General features: G+C 38.2%; 1 protein-coding gene across 2 annotated transcripts in view; it reads left to right on the top strand.

The window, feature by feature from the left end:
- Positions 1 to 20,983, top strand: part of SLC35G2 (solute carrier family 35 member G2) — a 39,086-nt gene extending 18,103 nt beyond the window's left edge. For both annotated transcript variants that reach the window (XM_020909597.2, XM_070466698.1), the window contains exon 2: positions 19,553 to 20,983. In XM_020909597.2, the coding sequence (XP_020765256.1) occupies positions 19,571 to 20,806 (1,236 nt within the window). In that variant the 5' untranslated portion in view covers positions 19,553 to 19,570 and the 3' untranslated portion in view covers positions 20,807 to 20,983. The remainder of the gene's footprint in view (positions 1 to 19,552) is intronic.
- Positions 20,984 to 23,763: the final 2,780 nt, after the last annotated feature.

Genomic DNA, 23,763 nt, shown 5'->3' with positions numbered 1-23,763 from the left:
CTTCTCTGTGGCTCTGAGTCCTCTCAGAAATAGCTCTTTTTAAAAAATCAGAGGATTGAGTAACATTTAATACTTGCCTGAAATTTGCTAGCTGGGGCTACAAGATTTGAGAAGTGGTTGACAGAGTAGACAGAATGTGTAAGGAAGTTGTAAGAAACTCACTTTGATAATTGCATTTACAGAGAATTATTAAGTAGTCCACATTAAACTTCAAAGTTTTCTAACAACAGCAGAAGATAGATTGAAGGAATTTTTTGGATTCTGTCCTAATTAGCAGTCCTAAGTTCTTATTTACCACAATTAACATGTATTTCTGCAGTAGGAGCTCAAAGTGCTGTCTACCTATCTTTATGAAAATCTTATCTTATTATTACTCCACACCAATCCTAGTTGATTCTTTAAAAATCTGTCCTAGCTTTCGTGATAAATTGTAGGCCATTTTCCCCCAAAAATAACTACATGAGGAACAAAATGTTAGGCAATTGTCTACCATGAATTGTTGTTGTTCACCACCCTGTCTCATCAAGTAAAGAGTTAATGGCAATTTAAGATTATTGGAAGGGATCACCAGCATTATCTTCAGTCTTTCATTCATTAGATTGGCATTATGTATGAGTGAATACTCTTCCATAAATTCCAAAATATTAATGCTTTACTAGCATCTATGTTGTTAAAAGCAGATTAAGCAGAAGAGGTTCCTTGACTGACGGGATTCAATTTTACATAGCACATGGTGTAATACATGTGTAATACACAGTGCATCTGTGTATCTGGCAGGGTATAGTTACAGATAACAAAAATCACTCTAGCTCTTTGAATCAGTAAGAGATATAACACAAGGGATCAGAAGCCTCTAAAATCATTGGAAGGGCTGGAGGAGCAGATTTCAATCTGGGCCTTCAGGCGTATTTCCTAGAATGAATGTTTATATCCTTAAAAAAAAAGTTCCTAATCTAGCAATTTATAAACTATATGTAAGCCTTCTTGCAATAAAAATAGATAATAGAGGAAAATAAGCATTTGCTCTCTGCTGGTAAAAAAAACCTTCACAGCATTTCAGCAACGTGAAGGAAGTAAGCTAGTAATTATTGGCTGCTATGTGCCAGGTATTTTTCTAGATGCTCTAAAATTTTTATTATTATTATTTTTTTGTTTGTTTTTGGTTGTGACAGGTCTTTGTTGCTGTGTGCCAGCTTTCTCTAGTTGCAGTGCATGGGCTTCTCACTGTGGTGGCTTTTCTTGTCACCAGAGCACAGGCTCTAAGCAAATGGGCTTAACTAGTTGCAGCACGCAGGCTCAGTATTTGTGGCTTACTGGCTCTAGCTCACAGGCTCAGTAATTGTGGCGCACAGGCTCAGTTGCTCTGTGGCACGTGGAATCTTCCTGGACCAGGGATTGAACTCATGTCTCTGCATTGGTAGGCAGATTCCTATCCACTGCACCACCAGGGAATTCCTTTTTCTAGATGCTTTAGATCTATCTTTTTATTAAGTCCTTATTAAAAACCTTTCCAAGCGGGTAATATCAGCCCCTCTTGAAAAAATGGATGTTTAGAAAGATGACACTATATATGCACAGGTAGAAAATGATAGAGGTAGAATTCAGGTTCAGATCTGCTGCCTCGAGAATTGGTAGACCTATTGCCCAGCATTGTTTATTACTCCAAAGTCCTATCTGTGGTAGCCAACCAAAGTTCTGACCCCGTATTTAATGACTACATCCAACAAGGCAGTTTACTCAGCCCTTTAGAGGTGTTTTATAATTCACTTTTTTTTCTATATGATCCATGAGGATGTGGTTCTTAAAAGCAGATGTCTCAGTATCACAGGAGTAAGCAAGCCATAGTAGTAAATAGATAGATATTTTTCTATCTCAGGTGAAAATAATATTGCCCATGTCACTTGACCCAGAAATTTGTAGTTTCATCCAACACTTTTCTAGATCTTAAGAAGTCTCTTCTGGGGAAAATCATGGATTTACATGCAGGAAGTAGCAACCAAATAACAACTAAGTGTGTGGGTCTCTAAGACTACAAATCTGATCTTTAGATATTCACAAAATGATGGTGCATATGAGTTTTCTGTTTGCTGCTGTAACAAAGTACCACAAACTTGGTGGCTTAAAACAACATGAATTTATTATCTGGCAGTTCTGTGAGTCAGAGGTCTAGTTCAGGTATCACTGGGCTTAACCCAGGTATTGGCAGGGCATATCCCTTTCTGGATGTTCTAGGGAAGGATTCACTTCCTTGCCTTTTGTATCTTCTAGAGGCTGCCCACATCTCTTGGTTCATGATGGCCTTCTATCTCCAATGTTAGCAACAGCAGGCTGAGTCCTCACATTGCATCACTCTGACTTTGTCTCTGTTCACACATCTTCTCTGTCTCTGTCTTCCACTTTTAAGGACACTTGTGATTACAATGGGCCCAACTAGATAATCTAGGATGGTCTCCCTATTTTAAAGTCAATTGATTAACAACTTTAACTCTATCTGCAACCTTAATTCCCCTTTGTCACATAAGGTAATGTTCTGGCAGTTAGGATGAAGTGGGGGGCATTACTCTGCCTACCATGAATGGTTACTTAATAGAGTAACATAGAAGAAAGAGCTTGGGAAGGCAGACCTGGATCTGAATCTTGTCTCTAGCATTAACTAGTTATGTCACCCACTAACTGGCAAATTATCCAATCTCTCAGAACCTATTTCCTTATGTACAGAATAGAGATTATAACCTACTTCACAGAATTCATTTGACCTTTAAATGGTAAAGTTCTTAGTATATGCCTGCCGCAGAACAGAGGCTAAATAAACATATCCTTATAATTAGAGCATCTAGAACTATATTCAGGAACAAGCAATCCAAAAGAGTACTTCCCAGATGCTTGGAAGCATCTGTGCTTGATATTTCCTGTGGTTTCATTTTTCCTTTAACTCTAATTGGATGGTTACCTCAAAGTTTTTCAAAACCAGTGTACTGATCCTAAATAAACACAAAAAATGAATGAAGACACACTTTATTTCACTACTCATCTCAGCCAGTTTCTCTCATAGATGACATTTGAACAGGGAACAAAGAGAGAAACATGAATCCTCTTGACGTATCTCGACATGAATCCTCTTGACGTATCTCGTATTTATTCTTTCACAATCTTCCCCTGGCCATCAAAAACTCTTTCCTCATTTACATTCAGTGAGAAAACTTCAACATTGTTATCTTGTGTCTTTTCCTGGGATGGTCATAGATCTATCCCTGCATAAAAGATCAGCAGCAGTTGGTCATCTCATTTGCCTTTCAGCTTTAATAAAGCTGAAGTTAATGACTGATGTGTTGTGTTGAGAACCCAATATTGGGTACATAGTAACTAGCCATTAAAAATGATATTTAATGACATGGAAAAATGTTTACAATGTATTGATAAGTAAGGAGGAAGTTATAAAATAGGATATAGTGTTTGATACCACTTTTGTTCCCAGGTGGCACTAGCGGTAAAGTGAAAGTGAAGTGAGTGAAAGTTGCTCAGTTGTATCCAACTCTTTGTGACCCCATGGACTGTCCATGGAATTCTCCAGGCCAGAATACTGGAGTGGGTAGCTTTTCCCTTCTCCAGGGGATCTTCCCAACCCAGGGATCGAACCCAGGTCTCCCACATTGCAGGTGGATTCTTTACCAGCTAAGCCACAAGGGAAGCCCAGTGGTAAAGAACGCACCTATGAATGCAGGAAACATAGGAGATGCAGGAGACTGGAGTTTGATCCCTGGGTTGGGAAAATCCCCTGGAGTAGGAAATGGCAGCTTGTTCCAGTATTCTTGCCTGGGAAAGCCCATGGACAGAGGAGCCTGGTGGGCTACAGTCCATTGGGCCACAGAGTAGGATGTGTATGAGTGAGTATTTATATTGCATTACATTGGGGAAAAAATGTTCACAAATAGAAAAAAGCCTGGGAGGGTCAGTAGTTATCTGTGGGTGGTAGGATTATGAGTTGTTTTCATTTTCTTTGCTTCCTCACATTTCTCAATTTTCTACAATAAATATGTTGCTTTTGAAATAGGAATAAACAAAATGTGTGTGTGTGTGTGTGTGTGTTTTTCTTAAAGATTTGATGGTGGTGAACAGCTTCTGAGTGAAGCTTGTCCTGAGCAAGTCCAGGGAACTCTGTTAAGGAACTGCTGTGGTCTCATTGGTAGGATTCACTTGACTGGGCCAAACTGTGAGACATGTTCTGGAAAGCAGGAAAATAGCAACTGAAGTTCAATCTGGTAGTGCTAAAAGATGTATATCTCTACACCCTTCCTAACTGATTAATAATGGTTTAATTAAGAAAAGTAGATACACTTATTTAAGGAACAGCTCTAGTTATGCCTGGAGAATTTAATACTAAAGAAAATATGGGAGACCTAGCAGCAGAAATAGAACCAGAGGCAAAGAAGCTAAATACACACATTCTCTTAATAGCCAAACTTCTCACCTTAATGTTTTATCCTTTTCAAAATGTTATTAGGGATTTTAAAGTACTTTAATGATAAGGCCCTCTATTTGAGTTACTTGCCATTTAAATCCATTTGTTTACGTTACTTGTGGGCTTCCCTGGTGGCTCAGTGGTAAATAATCTACCTGCAAGTCAGGAGTCATAGGATATACAGGTTTGACCCTGGGTTGAGAAGATCCCCTGGAGGAGGGCATGGCAACCCACTCCAGTATTCTTGCCTGGAGAATCCCATGGACAGAGGAGCCTGGCGGGTTATAGTCCATAGGGTCACAAAGAGATGGATACAACTGAAGTGACTTAGCATGCATGCACGCATGTTACTTATATTTTCTACTTAGCAAAATTTGCTTCATTAAAAATAGTCCATTCACTCATTCATTCATTCAACAAACACTTAATAAACACCCATCTCATGCCAAGCACTGAGCTAGGTGCTGCAAGCATAAAAATCAGTATTATCTAGTTTTAATACCTGTAGGGTTAAAACCCTCACCGGTCTAGCAGAAGAGAAAGACAAAAATACAGTTATAATTCAATGCATTCAATATATTCTATGATTGAAGCACTTTGGTGGGCATCTAACTCAGACTGGGGGTGGGAAGTGGGCCTAGCAAAGATCTCCAGAGATGGGCCTTAAAAAATAAGCAGGAATTTACCAGGTGAAAAAGCAGGAAAAGAGCAATCCATAAAGAAGGAACAACATATATAAAAATCCAGAATCATAAGACAGCATGACATATTCAGAGAATTTCCTGTAGTTTGCAATAGCCAGAACTTTTGTGCATATAAAGGACAAGCAATGGTTGAGACTGTGATAGTTAATTTTATGTGTCAACTTGGCTTGTCAAAGATGATGTTGATACTGTTTACAATAACTAGGACATGGAAGCAACCTAGATGTCCATTGGCAGATGAATGGATAAGAAAGCTGTGGTACATATACACAATGAAATAGTACTCAGCTATTAAAAAGAATGCATTTGAATCAGTTCTAATGAGGTGGATGAAACTGGAGCATATTATACACAGTGAAGTAAGTCAGAAAGAAAAACACCAATACAGTATATTAATGCATATATATGGAATTTAGAAAGATGGTAATAATGACCCTATATGCAAGACAGCAAAAGAGACACAGAGATAAAGAACAGACTTTTGGACTCTGTGGGAGAAGACAAGGGTGGGATGATTTGAGAGAATAGCATTAAACATACATATTACCGTATGTGAAATAGATTGCCAGTCCAGGTTTGATACATGAGACAGGGCACTCAGGGCCGGTGCACTGGGATGACCCTGAGGGATGGGACGGGGAGGGAGGTGGGTGGGAGGTTCAGGATGGGGGACACATGTACACCCATGACTGATTCATGTCAATATATGGCAAAAACCACTACAATATTATAAAGTAATTAGCCTCCAATTGAAATAAATTAATTTTAAAAAAAGATGATGCTGATGTTTCTGTGAGGGTGTTTTTCGATAAGAGTTACATTTAAAATGGTGGATTTGAGTAAAGCAGATTGCTCTCCATAATAAGGGTGGGCCTCGGCCAATCAGCTGCAGGCCTTAATAGAAAAAACCTGACAGCTCCTGAGGAGAAGGGAATTCTGCCAGCAGACTCTTTTGGACTTAAACTGCAACTGTTTCCTGGATCTGCAGCCTGCTGGGGTATTCTGAAGATTTTAGATTTGCCAGGCTGCATAATTGGATGAGCCAATTTCTTAAAATTATTCTTTTCTTATAACTGTATATATACACATCATATTAATTTTGTTTCTCTGGAGAACTCTGACTAATAAAGAGGGTAAAGGCAGAGGACAGGGAGAATTCTTCTGAACAGTCTTTAGTTTGAATGATCATGGGAAACTTCAGATTTTCAGTTACCTACCATTGATTCAACAGTGATGTAAGAGAGCAGAAGTGGATATGTGGGTCTATGAGATTCTATAGAGATGTCAGGAGTTAACATCATTCCTCATTCTTTTCCATGTCTTCCACTTCTTGGTTTTCAAATCCATTCCATTCCATCCAACAGACATTTACTTCATAACAGTATGTGCCAGAGATAATGGAGCACAAAGATTGGAGAGACCAGTTAAGACTCTGCAAAGGAAGAAGTAACACTTGAGCAAACCACTGAAGCACAAATGTGAGCTCTGCAGGTAGACAAGAGCAGAAAGGGGGAGGACCATGTCATTCCAGGGAGATGGAATCATGTGAAAGAAGAACTAAAATTTATTGAGCAATTGCTAGGTGCCATATACTAGGTATTTTGTATGTATTAAGTGATTTAATATTTTTATTCTACCCTATGAGTAGAATCTTATTGAAATTTTCAGAAGAGGTTAAGTAAGTACACAAGGTTGCATATTTAATATAAGTCTATAACTTAGTCTATAACTTAAGTCTATAACTTAGACTCAAGTCTAGACAGTCTGGCTTCAATGACCACTTAAAAAAAAATCTCCATCCCTATCTTCCTCAATCATGCAGTAGCCGTAGATTCATTAAATCTTAAAGCCAGAAGGGTCCCTAGATAATTTAGTTGAGTGGTTCCTGCACAAGAAAATTATACATTAGGATCACTGAGGAGGTTTTTAAAAATACCAATGCCTATCATTGCCTTCCTTTATCTCCCAACTGGAGGAATCACAACACCCCCCCTAAACACACACACACCTTTCTTTTCTTTTTTCTCCTATTTAAAAAATTGGGTTAAGATATAAATAAAGCAAAATCTATCATTTTAACACTTTAAAAATATTCAATTCAATGACATTAATTACATTTGCAATATTGTACAATCACCACCACTATCTATTTCCAAAATTTTTTGATTACTCAAAACAGAAATCTTGCAGCCATAACTCCCATTCCCTCTTCTCCCAGCTCCCAGAAATCTCAAATAGATTTTCTCTTTTTATGAATGTGCCTATTCTAAATACCACATATAAGTGGAATTATGCAGTATTTGTCCTTTTGGGTATGGCTTATTTCAGTTAGCCTACTGTCTTCAAGGTTCATCCATGATGTAGCATGTATTGGAACTTCATTCCTTTTTATGGATGAGTAGTATTCAATTGTATGGATATACCATATTTTCTTTATCTATTCATCTGTTGGGGCACTTAGGTTGTCCCTCTTTCTGCAAAGACATACTGAGGATCCACTGCTTTTTAAAACTTAACAATATCATACACAAAGAGAATAAAATGACAAAAGGAGGCAGGGTCTAAGTACCAGATAGAACAGGAAAAAGACCCAGAGTAGTGATGTATACATTTTGGTTTGGATGGTAAGAGGCTAGTTTTTAGGGTGGGGCTCTAGTGTCAGGGGTGCTCACATGACTGAGGCTTTTATCCTACTTTCTGCATAGATATTTTGTCATCATCACTCCTGTATCCTGTCAGAGGACTTCTGATTTCAGGAAAATGAAAATAGTTTATTCTGTTATGAAAACAGAATGTGACTCTGAAAGTGATAATGGCTTGTCCTTTTAGGCAATAAAATAAATATAATTTTTTTTCCTGAAACCATTTGCATGAACAAGTGGTAGTTACTTCTGGGCTAGAACGTCAGACCAGGTTGTATCTGTGGGTGACAGGAGTAAAGCTGAGAAGGCAAGATGGGGTAAGAGTGAGTAGATTGGGAAGAAGAAAGGGTGACAGAAGAGTAGGGAGGAGAGACTAATTTGGGGTGACATGTGACAAAGTTCCAGACAAAATTCTGGGACAAATTCTCTTCAACAGTAGAAGCTACTGACCTGCTCCACATGGACTACCTGGTGCCCTTCACATAGAGGGTGTTCAACAACATGTGCCAGATTAGTTTCCTAAAATGAGTACCTTTCTTTTAAGTTCTTTCTGTTCAGTGAGGTAGGCCATTAGTTTTCTCCATTTTGGGGGGGGGGGTTGTTTTCCACCCTTCCCCAATGCTGTCCCACTCCACAATCTCCTAAGATTTCATTTTCTCTCAAAGCTAAGTTGACCCATGTTTAGTGTTTAGCACATTGTCTGTACAAATGTAAATATCAATATGTCTGTCTACTGACAGTATTATTATTGACTTCTTCCATATTTCCTTTTCATTGGATTTTAGAGTCATCATTTGTGCCTTTCTTTTTTCTATGTTTTCCCATTCTTGCTTTTATGCTGATTCTGATTGTTTCCATTAGACCGAAAAAGTTGTCATGTTCTCTGGCTAAATCAAGATCTTGTCTTCTTAGTCTCTTTCTGATGGCTATTGCAAGTATGCTTTAATCTAAGTGCTACAAAGGAGAAACTGATAACACGCCTTATTTTTTGCTTTTCTCAGGTTGATGTAGACGCACTGTTGTTTGTCAGGCAATAATCTGATGCAATATGAGTGCTATTAATATTCTAATTGCAGTTTCAGCCATTATATGTAGTCAGTACTCAATGCTCAGTTGCTTAGTTGTGTCTGATTCTTTGTGACCCTACGGACTGTAGCATGCCAGGCTCCTCTGTCTATGGGACTTTTCAGGCAAGAATATTGGGGTGACACAAAAATAAGCTTAAAATGGATTAAATAGCTAAATGTGAGACCAGCACTATAAAACTTCTAGAGGAAAACATAGGCAGAACTCTCTCTGACAAATCATATCAACATCTTTTTTGATCCATCTCCCAGAATAATGGAGGTAAGAACAAAAATAAACAAATGAGACCTACTTAAGCTCAGCAACTTTTGCACAGCAAAGGAAACAATAAACAAGATGAGAAGACAACCCACAGATTGGGAGAAAATATTTGCAAATAATATGACTGATAAGGGGTTAGTCTCTAAAATTTACAAACACTTAAATGATGCTTAACATCATCAAAACAAGCAGTCCACTCAAAAAATGGGCAGAAGATCCAAACAGACATTTCTCCAAAGAGAATATACAGATGACCAACAGTCATATGAAAAGATGTTCAACATTGCTAGTTATTAGATAAATGTAAATCAAAACTACAGTGAGACACCTCACATCAGTCAGAATGCCTATCATAAAAAAGTCCACAAAAAAATGCTGGAGAGGGTGTGGAGAGAAGGGAACCCTCCTACACTGTTGTTGGGAATGTAAATTAATACAGCCATTATGGAGGATAGGATGGAGGTTCCTTAAAAAAACTAAAAATAGAGCTACCATATGACCTTGCAATCCTACTCCTGAGCATATATCCAGAAAAAAAGCATGATCTGAAAGGATACAAGCACCCCGATATTCATGACAGCACTGTTTACAATAGCCAAGACATGGAAGCAAACTAAATGTCCATTGACAGAGGAATGGATAAAGAAAATGTGGTACATATGTACAATGGAATATTACTCAGCCATTAAAAAGAATGAAATAATGTCATTTGCAGTAACATGGACGGACCTAGAGAGTGTCATACTGAGTGAAATAAGTCAGATAAAGAAGGAGAAATATTGTATGACATCCCTTATATGTGGAATCTAAAAAGAAATGATACAAATGAACTTACTTAAAAACAGAAAGACTCACAGACTTAGAAAACAAACTTATGGTTGCCAGTGGGGAAGGGATAGTTAGGGAGTTTGGGAAGGTCACGTACACACTGCTATATTAAAAATAGATAACCAACAAGGATATATTTTATAGCACATGGAACTCTATCCAATGTTATGTGTCAGCTTGGATGGGATGGGGGTTTGGGAGAGAATGGATACATGTATATGTATGGCTGAGTCCCTTCACTGTTCACCTGAAACTGCCACAACTGTTAATCAGCTATACCCTGATACAAAATAAAAAGTTTAATGTTTGAAAGAAAAAACAAAGAACACTGGAATGGGATGTTATTTCCTCTTCCAGGAGATCTTCCTGGCCCAGGGATCTGTCCTAATACATTTGAGTTAGAATTGTTCTGTCCAGGTTCTTTGAAATTTCTTTCTATATTTTTATAGAAATTCAGTGCGCCCATTTCACATGCTAGAAAAGTAATGTTCAAAATCCTTCAAGATAGGCTTTAACAGTACACGAACTGAGAAATTCTAGATATACAAGCTGGATTTAGAGAAGGCAGAGGAACTAGAGATCAAATTGTCAACATCTGTTGGATCACAGAAAAAGCAAGGGAATTCCAGAAAAACATCTACTTCTGCTTCACTGTCAACACTAAAGCCTTTGACTATGTGGATCACAACAAACTGTGGAAAATTCTTAAAGAGAAGGAAATATCAGACTACCTTACCTGCCTCCTGAGAGGAGAAACCTGTATGCAGGTAGCAACAGTTAGAACCAGACATGGAATAATGAACTGGTTCAAAATTGGAAAGGAGTACTTCAAGGCCATATATTGTCACTCTGCTTGTTTAACTTATAGGCAGAGTACATCATGCTAAATGTCAGGCTGGATGAATCACAAGCTGGAATCAAGATTGCTGGGAGAAATATCAATAACCCCAGATATGCAGATGATGCCTCCCTAACAGCAGAAAGTGAAAAGGAACTAAAGATCCTCTTGATGAAACTGAAAAAGGAGAGTGAAAATGCTGGCTTAAAATTCAACATTCAAAAAACAAAGATCATGGCATCCAGACCTATTGCTTCATGGCAAATAGATGGGGAAAAAGTGTAAAAAGTGGCAGAATTTTTTTTTCTTGGGCTCCAAGAAAATTTCTACATGACTACAAGCCATGAAATTAAAACATCTTGATCCCTGGAAGAAAAATTATGCAAATCTAGAGAGCATATTCAAAAGCAGAGACATTATTTTGCTAACAAAGGTCTGTATAGTCAAAGTTATGGTTTTTCCAGTAGTCATGTGTGGATGTGAGAATTGGACCATAAAGAAGGCTGAGTGCCCAAGAATTGATGTCTTCAAATTGTGGTGCTGCAGAAGGCTCTTGAGAGTCCCTTGGACAGCAAGGAGAACTAACCCGTCAATCCTAAAGGAAATCAGTCCTGAATATTCATTGGAAGTACTGATGAGGAGCTGAAACTCCAATACTTTGGCCACTTGACATGAAGAGTCAACTCAATGGAAAAGACCCTGATGCTGGGAAAGATTGAGGGAAGGAGGAGAAGGGGGCAACAGAGGATAAAGGTGGCATCACAGACTCAAGGGACTTGAGTTTGAGCAAACTCTAGGAGATAGTGAAGGACAGGAAAGCCTGGTCTGCTGCAGTCTGTGGGGTTTGAAAGAGTTGAATGGGACTTAGTGACTAGACACAACAACAAGAGATTCAGTTGGTTTACCATAGGAGACTCCTAGGTTGTATGTCTCTTTTTTTTTCCTCCTTTAGTTGAATTTGCTTATGTTGGTTCTTTTATAATCTGAGTATTTGAAATCTTATACAATTAACATTTCTTGCAGCCCCCCATTTACATCTTCATAAAAGTGTTCAGTTTCATGATTTATTTATAGACATTTCATTTTGATCGTTTACTGCTTATACACAACGTGAATATTATCACACCTTCTAAGAAGGGCAGACATTTACTTCTTCATGGTGAATCCCTCGCTTCCTAAGTGTGACAGATTTAAGAAAGGGCATGTTGTTTACTTTCTACTCTGTTATTTCTTATTTATCATTCTTGTCTTTCAAATTCTACTTTGTTAGTTTATTTAAGAACTAATTTTCTAGTTCCAGAGGTTGGAGCTTAAAAGGAGGTTATTTTCCCACTAAAACAGTAGGCCTTTACAAAAAGATATAGACTCAAAGAGTATTAATAAAATACAAGTGGACTTAAATGATGCCTCTAATTCTTCTGATCCTCATGGGTTGCAGTGGAGAAGAGAGAGAATTCAAAGAGGGGTGTTAAAGGTTATGCTAGGCAGAGTTCAGCACAAGGATGGGTAGACTCATGCTCACAGTCTTTGGAGCATCAGAATATGGTCCCCTTTTTCATCAGTTTGGAGGGAGAATGGCTTCTCTCAGTAGGTCTCAGAAGGTATGTTTAATAGCACAGATCCTATGCATACCATGATGTCTCACAGTATCCTGGAAAGATGGTTGTTAGGTCTTCCCTTTCAGGTGACCAGGTCAGTTCAGTTCAGTTCAGTTGCTCAGTTGTGTCCAACTCTTTGTGACCCCATGAATCGCAGCACACCAGGCCTCCCTCTCCATCACCAACTCCCGGAGTTTACTCAAACTCATGTCCATCGAGTCGGTGATGCCATCCAGCCATCTCATCCTCTGTTGTCCCCTTCTCCTCCTGCCCCCAATCCCTCCCAGCATCAGGGTCTTTTCAAATGAGTCAACTCTTCGCATCAGGTGGCCAAAGTATTGGAGTTTCAGCTTCAGCATCAGTCCTTCCAATGAACACCCAGGACTGATCTCTTTTAGGATGGACTGGTTGGATCTCCTTGCAGTCCAAGGGACTCTCAAAAGTCTTCTCCAACACTACAGTTCGGATGGTGATTGCAGCCATGAAATTAAAAGATGCTTACTCCTTGGAAGGAAAGTTATGACCAACCTGGATAGCATATTAAAAAGCAGAGACACTACTTTGCCAACAAGGGTGACCAGTTAGGTATGGTCTTTTTATTTTCATTCAGAGGCAAGACTGTCCAAGGATACCAGGGTAATAAGGTTTCTCAGGACTTGGCTTCTCAGGTATAAGGTAGTAACCTATTAGTTTCTGATAAATATTTAGTTCAAAGCCAGTCTGACTCATGAGTGTCAAATATCACATCAATGCCTACATTTAAATCACTATATTATAATCAAGTTGCACTAGCTAGCTTTATATCTAAGACTTTTTACTATTTTAGGGGTTAGTCTGGTAACTAAAGATAGCAGTTCTTATTACCAAGTGCCATTTGCCTTAGGCACCATAAGGGTTATGTCTAAGGATTCCCACTAAAATGATAGGGATGCAGGGTTAATATTTTCGACTTTAGGACAGAAGTGATCTTGGGCCTTATGTTGTGGGATGTAGTTTAGGAAAGGACCTCTCTTGGATACAAATATTGCTTTCAGGCTTGAATTGTGCCCATTGTTCAAGGAGACACAAACTATGTATCCTTTTAATCCATTTATGCCCAGTATTTCAAGTTGATACGTTTGTAGCTGGGGAGGCTAGTCTTCTGGTCCTGTTGTTTCACATTCCTTCTGCTCAGGGGAGTTGCTTTACACAGCTGAAATGGACATTTCTGCCTGGGAGGGGGACATCCCCATATAAAGTCAAGGGGCCCTGGAGCCATGAAATTAGTTCAGATTCCTTATCTCTGTAAAGAAGGAGGAGAAGTTGAGTTGGCACATTGGTCAGAATAACTTAGAGCAGGTAGTAGAAAGTTGTGATCATTGAATTGCATGGTGATCCCTCATGGGAGGGATAGCAAAACACTAGATGTGTTAAATCATTAAACTGACAAACTGATTTTGAAGAGAGTTGAGTCGAAAGATTCCAACAATTATCATCTAAAACTCTTTATCTTAAAATAGACATAATTATTGCTGTATTTGGTGGCAGAGCTAGAACTCAAAATCAACATTTCTGACTCCTAAATCTTTTATCTCTAGAAAAAAAATTGGTTTTTCTCTTTCTCCTCTTTTTTTGTTTATAGGTTACATATACTTAAAGCCCCAATTCAGGCATCCTTTCTACCTGGAAATATGCAAAGATCCTCCGTGTTTGGGTTTAGATGCCTTTTATATGTGCCCTTTCCTGTATTCAAGTAGTTACTTGCACTATTGACTTTTAAAAATATTAAATTTGAATTGCTTGCTGTCTCTTCCACAAGTTTTATTTATCTTTCCATTTATCGAGCCTGGATTGGTGCTGGGGACATGGTACCTCATTATTTACTGAAATGTTCACAGGTTGAATGACTTAAATGTGCACAAATATAAGTACTAGTCAGGGTTCCAGATTCTCTTCAAGAATTATACTCACAAAGCCTGAAATTAAATGAAAACTATAGAGAATGAATAAGATCTTGAGACTTCCCTGGTGGTCCAGTTGTTAAGGCTCCATGCTCCAAATGCAGGGGGCACAGGTTTGATCTCTGGTAAGGGAAGATCTCACATGTTGAATGGTGCAGCCAAAAAAAAAAAAAAAAAAAAAAAAACCCAAATCTTTATGTATCCCTTTAGTATAAGACTGACTTCTGCATTAGTGGGATACAATATAATATTAAAGGTGTTGAAATGAAAAAGATGACACAGTTCAAATAATACTTTAAAATATGCAGTTGGACTAGGATTAAATATACTAATCTGTGCCTAACAGGATGCTGAATAAAATTTTCTTCTTCATTCATATATATGTATGTATACATATATATATCTTAAAGTGATTCAGTTATACACGTGTATATATATGTATATACATATATATAATAAAATTATTTTGTTGTACACCAGAAACTAACACATTGTAAATCAACTATACTTCAATGAAAACAAAACAAAACAAAAAACTTTCCTCTTACCACAGAATCAGAATCCAGGATCTCACAACAAGGGACAAAATGTCCGACTTTCAAAAGCCAATCAATTTGGTCCAAATATAAGAGGCCTTTAAACTATCATGAAAACCATTCCTCCTTCCCATTCCTTAAAATCCTGGGAAAGGAAATAGGGTGTTCCAGTTATCCATTGCAGATAACAAGTCACTCCAAACCTTTAGTAGCTTAAAATGACAACACTCATCTTACTATCTGTCATGGTTTCTAAGATCAGGAATTTGGAAGTACCTTGGAAGGGCAATTCTGACTCAGGGTCTCATATATACTTAAAGTCAGATGGGTGGCTGGTCTTGGAACAGCAGGGGGCTGGAGCACCTGGGGCTGACCAGGAATTTCTCTCTGTTCAGTCTCAGGACCTCTCCATGTGGTTTCCTTACATGGCTTGTTTGAGCTTATTCACAGCATGATGGCTTCTGAGCAGTCAGACTACTGACCTGGTAGCTCAGAGCTCCAAGCACAAGTGTTGCAGCTAGGAAGGCATAGTTATATTTATGACTTAATCTCAGAAGTTTTAACAGGTCACTTCTGCCATACTCTACTGGTGAAACAGTCACAAAAGTGGGGCTACTTTTAAAGGGAAGGAGCATAGATCCTACTTCTCTATTTAATAATGTCAAACTCACATCTAAAAAAACTAGACATGTAGTATGGGAGATACTAGATTGGTGGCTCTCTTTGGAAAACACAATCTGTCAAAGGGATCATATCTGTTATGGGTCCTTGGTCCAAGAAGAGTATTGTGCTTTTCCTAACGGGGAGGGGAGAGGGATATTCCCCTTTAAAATTGACTGAGGGTGAAGGTAACCAAATCATTATTTACAACGATTGGGTGTGCTTTCTTCCTCCAACTGAAAGTCTGCTTAGACAGCACATTTTAATTTGCTCTTTACTTGCTCGAGCAAAGAGAAGTGAGATTGGAGAGAAGGGGGCAGTGGTGAGTAGCTGATATAATACTCACTGGAGTAGTAAGGATATATGACTTTCCTGGGGTCAAGTAAATACTGTTGGCGCCTCACTAAGAGAACTTCCCAACAGGCAAGAGAACCCAAACAGCAAAAATCTGTGGCTCACAGTAGCCTACATCAAGGGTTTGTGCACTGGGGAGACTAAATAATTGATGCAAGATAGCCTGCATTTGGATGTCTACAACCTAGAGACTATCAGTGGCCTTTTAGAGTTAGTACAGAAACAAAGACAACAATCAAAGACAGAATTTCACCGTGTATTAGAGTCTGGGTTCAACCTGAGACACAGAACCAGGAGGATATTTATTATAAGGAATTGGCTAATGTAATTGTCAGGGCTGGATAACAAAGTCTGTGGTCTGTTGGGCAGGCAATCAGAAAGAAAAGATCAGGAGCATGTTGGAAACCATAACAGGCCAAAGCTTCTTGTCCACAGGTAGCAAGGAAGGAAGGTCATGAGAGGGCTGGAACCCTAATGGCATGAACTATTTGGAATTTCTGAGCTCATGGAAAGCCTAATCTCTTTTTGAAAGAGCTTACTTGTTTAGGTCAGAGGTTAACCCACTCCAGTGTTCTTGCCTGGGAAATCCTATGGACAGAGAGGCCTGATGGGCTACAGTCCATGGGGTTGAAAAGAGTCAGACACAACTGAGTGACTTTCACTTCACTTCACCGAGGATAGTCTTTCTTTTATTAACTTAAAGTCAGCTGATTAGGAACGTCTGTCACATCTGCAAAAACCTTCATAGCAGCACATAGATTAGTGTTAGATTAAACAACTCGGGAATGTAGTTCAGCCTAGCCAAGTTTATACATCCAAAAGCCATCACACAGCAGCAACCAACGTCTGAGACATGTGTCCTTTCCCTTCCTCCCTGTGCCAATACACCAGGGAAGCTGGAGCCTAGCTCCTTTCTCTCAGAAGGAGCAAAACAGCAGACGTGTCCTTCCCCTATTCGTGCTCCTGGGACTAGAAATCTGGCTGCAGTGGGAAGGGAAAAGCTTTGAAGGATATAAGCCACAATTTTAACAATTTTAAGCAAATAGGAAGTTATGAGATGTCATTAAGATACTTGCTGAAAAAAAAAAAGATACTTGCTGACTAGCAAGGAAAGGCGATTTAACAGCAAATTTGGGTACAATGACTACAGATAAAATTCCACTGAGTTGAGACAAGTAAATAACAAAGTGATGAGATTACAAAAATTATAAGAACTATTGCAGATGTTAAATAAGGAAGAAAAAAAAGTGACAGAGTGGTCAGGGAAGGCTTGTTTCTAAAAGGCAGGATTTGGACTGGGCCTTCTTAAAAGATGAGCAGTGTTTATAACGCAGGAGCAGAGGGGAAACTAGTAGGAATAAAGACTTAAGAGAAACATGTAATGTGGGGCATCAGGACAGGGAGAACACTGGAGTGAAGTCTCTGTCAAGGAGCTAAGTATTGATAGGGGCAAGGCTAGGCAGGGTCTTGAGAGCTAGGCAGTGGAGTTGAGACTCGGTGAGGTAGTTGGTAGGAAATGTTGTATGTTCTTGAATGGGGAAAGCTTGAGGGAAGTTTTTTGTTTTGTTTGAGTCTTTTAAAGGCATTAACGTGACAGTAGTATAATATAGTTGGATTTTAGAAGAGAAGGACAAGGATTCAAGGGGACTAGTTATGATGCTGTTGCAATATGCTAGATGGGAATTCACAAAAATCTGATCCAGATTCAAAAGGTAAAATAAATTGGAGGAGAAAGGAAAAGTCTGAGAAATATTTCAGAGACAAAAACAATAAAATTGATGACCAAATGAAGTGTGATGGCAGAAAGAATAATTGAGTGTGCCTTGGTTTCTAGCTTGGGGAACTAGAAAGATGGTGGTATTTCAAACATAAATGAGGAATTTAGGGACAGAACGTCCATTTGGGAGACCAAGACTGTTAATTCAGTTTGTGACTAAAGCTAAAGTAATGATTCAAAGTGGAAATATCCTGATAAAAGTTGGAAAAAAGAGAACATCCAGATTAGTTTGATAGCATTATGCATGAAGTTGGAAGATCCAATTATGCATCCATTATGCATGAAGTTGGAAGATCCAATTATGCATCCATTATGCATACAAGTTGGAGATCCAGGCCAGGAACTGAAGGACTTGGAGGCCTAGGTGGTGTTTTTTAAAATGACCCTTCCACCTGAAGGTAATGTTATTTAAAAGAGAAACGAATAAATAGGAACAGTTGGTTTACCCAGATGGTGTTAAAGAACAAAATGGAATTTGATTTCTGGACCATGGTTTAAGATCCTGGAACTGATGAGTTTTTGGCAATGAACAAGGGAAATATGTCATGAAGACAAAAAATAAAAAGGTTTCCTTTTTAATTTTTTTTTTGTTTTGGGGGGAAGAAATCACTGGGAAGAAAATAGCAAATTGTTCTTGGGGAGAGGGAAAGAACTAAAGAGAACTGAATGAACAAATACTGGTCTCAAAGAAAGAGTAACATTGTAGAAGACACCCAGTGTTTCAAAAGAGTTAATTATAGGTGAAAGGAAGCTGAATTTATTAATATTCTTTGAGATTTTACTATATGCCAGCACCATGGCAAATCCTTCATACAACATGGACATCTTTCTACGTCAGTAAAGATTGGCATTATTATTTTAAACGGATGCATAGTGTAGTGCGGAGGGTCATTCTGGTGCGCTACAGTGAAGTCTCCTGTTCATACATTTTCCCAACCTTTTTATGTGCTCTCTTTTCTCAATACCAGATGAACTTTTAAAAAAAAATTTAAACAATTATCATGATTCAAATAATGTATTAAAAAGTATACAAAATGTTTTCTTTCTATTCTTATTTCCTGTCCCACCTCAATGATTAGTTTCCTTTGTATGTTTCTATAATTCCTTTGTTATACTTTTTATATTAATAAACAAATATATACTCTTATTTTTACCTTTCTTAAAAAACACATAAGGTAAAAAGCATCTTGTGTTCATCTCTTTAGGGTAAAATCTTAGATGTGATATTGCTGAATTAGTAGTAGTTTCAGTTAGAATCTTAAACCTATTGCCCAGTTGCTCATCAGAAAAATTGTATATAGCAACAGTGCATCAATGTCACAAAGTCCATTTTATTTTCTAAATTCAGCATTCCATATATCTGAAGATGTATGGGGATCCAGAATGAATGTTTAAAAAATCATGAATTCATACTACTAGTTTTGGTATCATACAGAAGTGATTATACAAGAGAATTTGGACTTAATAACTTATAGACAAATGGACACAATCAGAAGGAAAGGTTTAATCTACCTTGTTATTTATTTTTCTGTGTTTATCTTATTGGGTTGATAGGGAGGTAGGAATGAAAAAATGGAAAAAATCAGTTATTTATTATTTAAAGAAATACAGTTTAATGAGACAAATAATAATCATGATGAGAAATTGGGGCTGACTTAGGATGAGAGTGAAAAAAGGGTAGACAATTTCATTGGGGCTTGTATACTGATAAGGCATATTGTTAGATCATCTCTTCCTATTAGAGGAAAAAACCTCTTATTACAACCTCTGCTTTCTATTATTGAATTGATGCATGAGATTATAATGGAATTTAAAACTATAATTCAACTGATGAACATGTACATTTGTCTTTTTTTCCTTCTTAAATAGAATTGATTGCCTGGAGAAATGGATACTTCTCCCTCCAAAAAATATCCAGTTAAAAAACGGGTGAAAATACATCCAAACACAGTCATGGTGAAATATACGTCTCATTATCCTCAGCCTGGGGATGGTGGATATGAAGAAATCAATGAAGACTATGGAAGTTTTATGGAAGAAAATCCAAAGAAAGGCCTGCTGAGTGAAATGAAAAGAAAAGGAAGAACCTTCTTTGGAACCATGGATACCCGCCCTCCAACAGAAGACCCAGTGACCAATGAGATTGGACAGTTCCAAAGCTTTGCAGAAAAAAATATTTTTCAATCCAGAAAAATGTGGATAGTGCTGTTTGGATCTGCTTTGGCTCACGGATGTGTAGCTCTTATCACTAGGCTTGTTTCCGATCGTTCCAAAGTTCCATCTCTAGAACTGATTTTTATCCGTTCTGTTTTGCAGGTCTTATCTGTGTTAGTTGTGTGTTACTACCAGGAAGCCCCCTTTGGACCAAGTGGATACAGACTGCGACTTTTCTTTTACGGTGTATGCAATGTCATTTCTATCACCTGTGCTTATACATCATTTTCAATAGTTCCTCCCAGCAACGGGACCACTATGTGGAGAGCCACAACCACCGTCTTCAGTGCCATTTTGGCTTTTTTACTTGTAGATGAGAAAATGGCTTATGTTGACATGGTTACAGTTGTTTGCAGCATCTTAGGTGTTTGTCTTGTCATGATCCCCAACATTGTTGATGAAGATAATTCTTTGTTAAATGCCTGGAAAGAAGCCTTTGGGTACACTATGACTGTGATGGCTGGACTGACCACTGCTCTTTCCATGATAGTATACAGATCCATTAAGGAGAAGATCAGCATGTGGACTGCACTGTTTACATTTGGTTGGACTGGGACAGTCTGGGGAATATCTACTATGTTTGTTCTTCAAGAACCCATCATCCCATTAGATGGAGAAACTTGGAGTTATCTAATTGCTATATGCATTTGTTCTACTGCAGCCTTCTTGGGAGTTTATTATGCTTTAGACAAATTCCATCCAGCTTTGGTCAGCACAGTACAACATCTGGAGATTGTGGTAGCAATGGTGTTGCAGCTTCTAGTGCTACATATATTTCCTAGTGTCTATGATGTCTTTGGAGGGGTAATCATTATGATTAGTGTTTTTGTCCTTGCTGGCTATAAACTTTACTGGAGGGATTTAAGAAGGCAGGATTATCAGGAAATACTAGACTCTCCCATTAAATGACTACTTAATTATTATCTTGTTAATGTTCAGTTACTAATAGGTACACTGCCATTTTAATGTTCACCTATACATGTTTTTTTGTGTTGTATAACTGACAGAGTGCTATATATAATTAATATATGCAGATGTAGAAAAATTTATTCTAGTCTTCTAAATATTAAATTATGTGGAATATCATGAATCTGGTCTCTTTGCTATTAACAATAAAAGGTAATTTTTATTATAAAATTATTATTATAAATAATAAAAGGTGGTAGAGAATGTCAACTTTTAGCACTAAAGAACATAAGACTTGAAGAAATGACTCCTTTCCAGTGGAAATTCAGCAGTCCTAGAGATTAAGAAGTTAGAAAAAATGTTCCTGTCCAATGTTCTATAAGTGTTCAACAAAAATCCTTCAATATTCAGAACTCTATAAGATGAAATGCTGAATACCAAGCCCTGTTTTTGTCATCTGTTTGCATTAGGGACCTACAGATGATTGGGCTGGGTAAAGTAGCTGGAGTTGAGGCAAGAAAGAGGAAACAAAGGAAAGGAGTTGGTTTTTTACTGGCAATGGTGGTCGTCCTGCCTTAGGAGAGGAAACTGTCTTCCCCTTGCTCTGGCCATATTAGGCAATGCATAGGAAATGGAGGTAGGGAGAATATGGATTCCTGCCAGCTCTACTTAGTCTATGCCATTTTGTGCTGTATGGTGTGAGACTGAATGCTGCAGGAGGGTCTACTCATCCTCAGTTATGCCAATCTCTTCCAAACCTGCCCTTGTTTATGATTTTGTACCAAGTATGTGTGTGAGCTGCAGCAAAGGCACTCCTTACTCCTGGAAAAGGCACTAACAGTAATCATAGTACAGCAGAAAACTGAAAACTTCGTGTACTGGATTCTTTTCAAAAGAGCTAAAAGTCTGTAAAACTGCATAACGTAGCATTAATTTGGATCCAATTTGGGAAGTTTTTACTAATTTAGCACAAACAAATGTTAATATGCTACTGGTTATTAAGTTATTGTTATTGAGCTATCTTAACTTCAGATACACTCATCTGTAACTTTCCTATGTGATGCTATGGCTCAGACCCTGCAAACAACATTTTTCCTATGCCAGCTGGTGTCTCGCTAGGTTAGAGGTGATAGCTGCTCTCTGTAGTTACCACATCTAGGCTATTTCAGTGTTCTGTTTTTGCTTTTCCAGTCCATCAACACCCAGTAGTAAGTTCTGTTCTCTGTTGGAATATCTTTTTATTTCTGTTCTCTTGATTAACATGCCTTTGGATATACCCCAAAGGAACCCACAGCCATTTGTAGGGTGTTTGTGTATTTGGGAAAATTTTAACATTCAGATTTTTCAGGAATTACTGGCTCTCAATAGAAATTATGCAAATTGAAGCAAAGAAACAAAAAAGATTTATAAAAAAATGAAGAGGTCTTAGAATGACCTGTACTAAGGAGTAAGAAATCTAGCATAAATTTAAGTATAGTCACAGAGAAAGAGAGAATGGGCAGAAAAAAATACTTGAAGAAATGCTGGCCAAGAGTCTTCCAAATTCAATAAAAAGATACAATAACCAGCAAGCCACACATCCAGGGAAATAAGTGAACCCCCCAGCAGCATAAATACAAAGAAAACCACACCTAGAAACATACTGTAACTGCTGATAAACTAAGATAAAGAAACAAACCTTTAAAAGCAGCCTGACCTACAGAATACAATACAGAATACAATAAGAATTACAGCCAGCTTCTCATCAGAAACAGTGGAGGCCAGAAAGCAACAGAATGACAGTTTAAAGTGCTGTTAAGAAAACTCTTTGATGACTTCTCATTGCCTATAGTATAAAAACAAAGGCCCTTAACTTGTTTAACCCACTCTTGCTTACACTTTGTCATCTTTTGCTCTAGCAATATTCTACTGTTGTGTACTTCCTTTTTTAAAAAATTAAAAAAAATTTATGGAGGCCCCTCTATATGAAAAGCCCTTCTCTTCGTTGCCTACTTGTTTACCTTGACTCTCTTGACCACACACACACCTCCCCTCGCATTGTGGCCTAATGTCTCCCTGTAGACATCTATTGCTGTATTTACTATACAAATAATAAGCATCAGTTGAAATTTCATTCTCTGACATTGGATGGAGCTCCTTTAAGACTGATTTTTAGATCTCTGGTATGTATTGTAGTGCTTAACACAGAATGAACTCAATAAATTTTTGTTTAATTAATTGCCCAATACTACTCAACCCAGAAAGTGAATTTAGTTACTGCTGCTGCTGCTGCTAAGTCACTTCAGTCGTGTCCGACTCTGTGTGACCCCATAGACAGCAGACCACCAGGCTCCCCCATCCCTGGGATTCTCCAGGCAAGAACACTGGAGTGGGTTGCCATTTCCTTCTCCAATGCAGGAAAGTGAAAAGTGAGAGTCAAGTTGCTCAGTCGTGTCTGACTCTTCGCGACCCCATGGACGGCAGCCTACCAGGCTCCTCCGTCCATGGGATTTTCCAGGCAAGAGTAATGGAGTGGGGTGCCATTGCCTTCTCCAATTTAGTTATTAGAGTTCACTAATTTCTACACTTCACAGTCAAGCATGTGATTAGTGACTTCTTACTGATTTAGTAGGTAGGATTTTGTTTCTGTTTGTTTTGTCCTACATAGTCCTTACAGTGATATTAAACCAGATCATTCTCTCTAATCATTTCTAACTACAAGTCCTCAATAGTTTCCTGGGAAAGGTCTTGACACACGGAGGCTCATTTTCCCTTTCCTTGTCTTCCCAAATTCTTTCCTCTGGGATGAATGAAGTGAACTACCTATGTGTTCTTACCCTAGATTGATTAGCTACCTGTATCTGAAACCCCATTTCTAGTCCATAGGTCATAAGTTTTGACCTAAATGTTGTTGCTTGATTCTGGCTAGTCCACTCAGAACTAATTAGCAGGGTTGATTCCCATTTTTGGTTTGAGTTCTG

Source organism: Odocoileus virginianus, chromosome 4 (genome assembly GCF_023699985.2).
Source record: "Odocoileus virginianus isolate 20LAN1187 ecotype Illinois chromosome 4, Ovbor_1.2, whole genome shotgun sequence".
NCBI classification, from domain to species: domain Eukaryota; kingdom Metazoa; phylum Chordata; class Mammalia; order Artiodactyla; family Cervidae; genus Odocoileus; species Odocoileus virginianus.
Note: the sequence above shows the minus strand (reverse complement) of the source record. Positions and strands in the feature narration are given on the sequence as shown.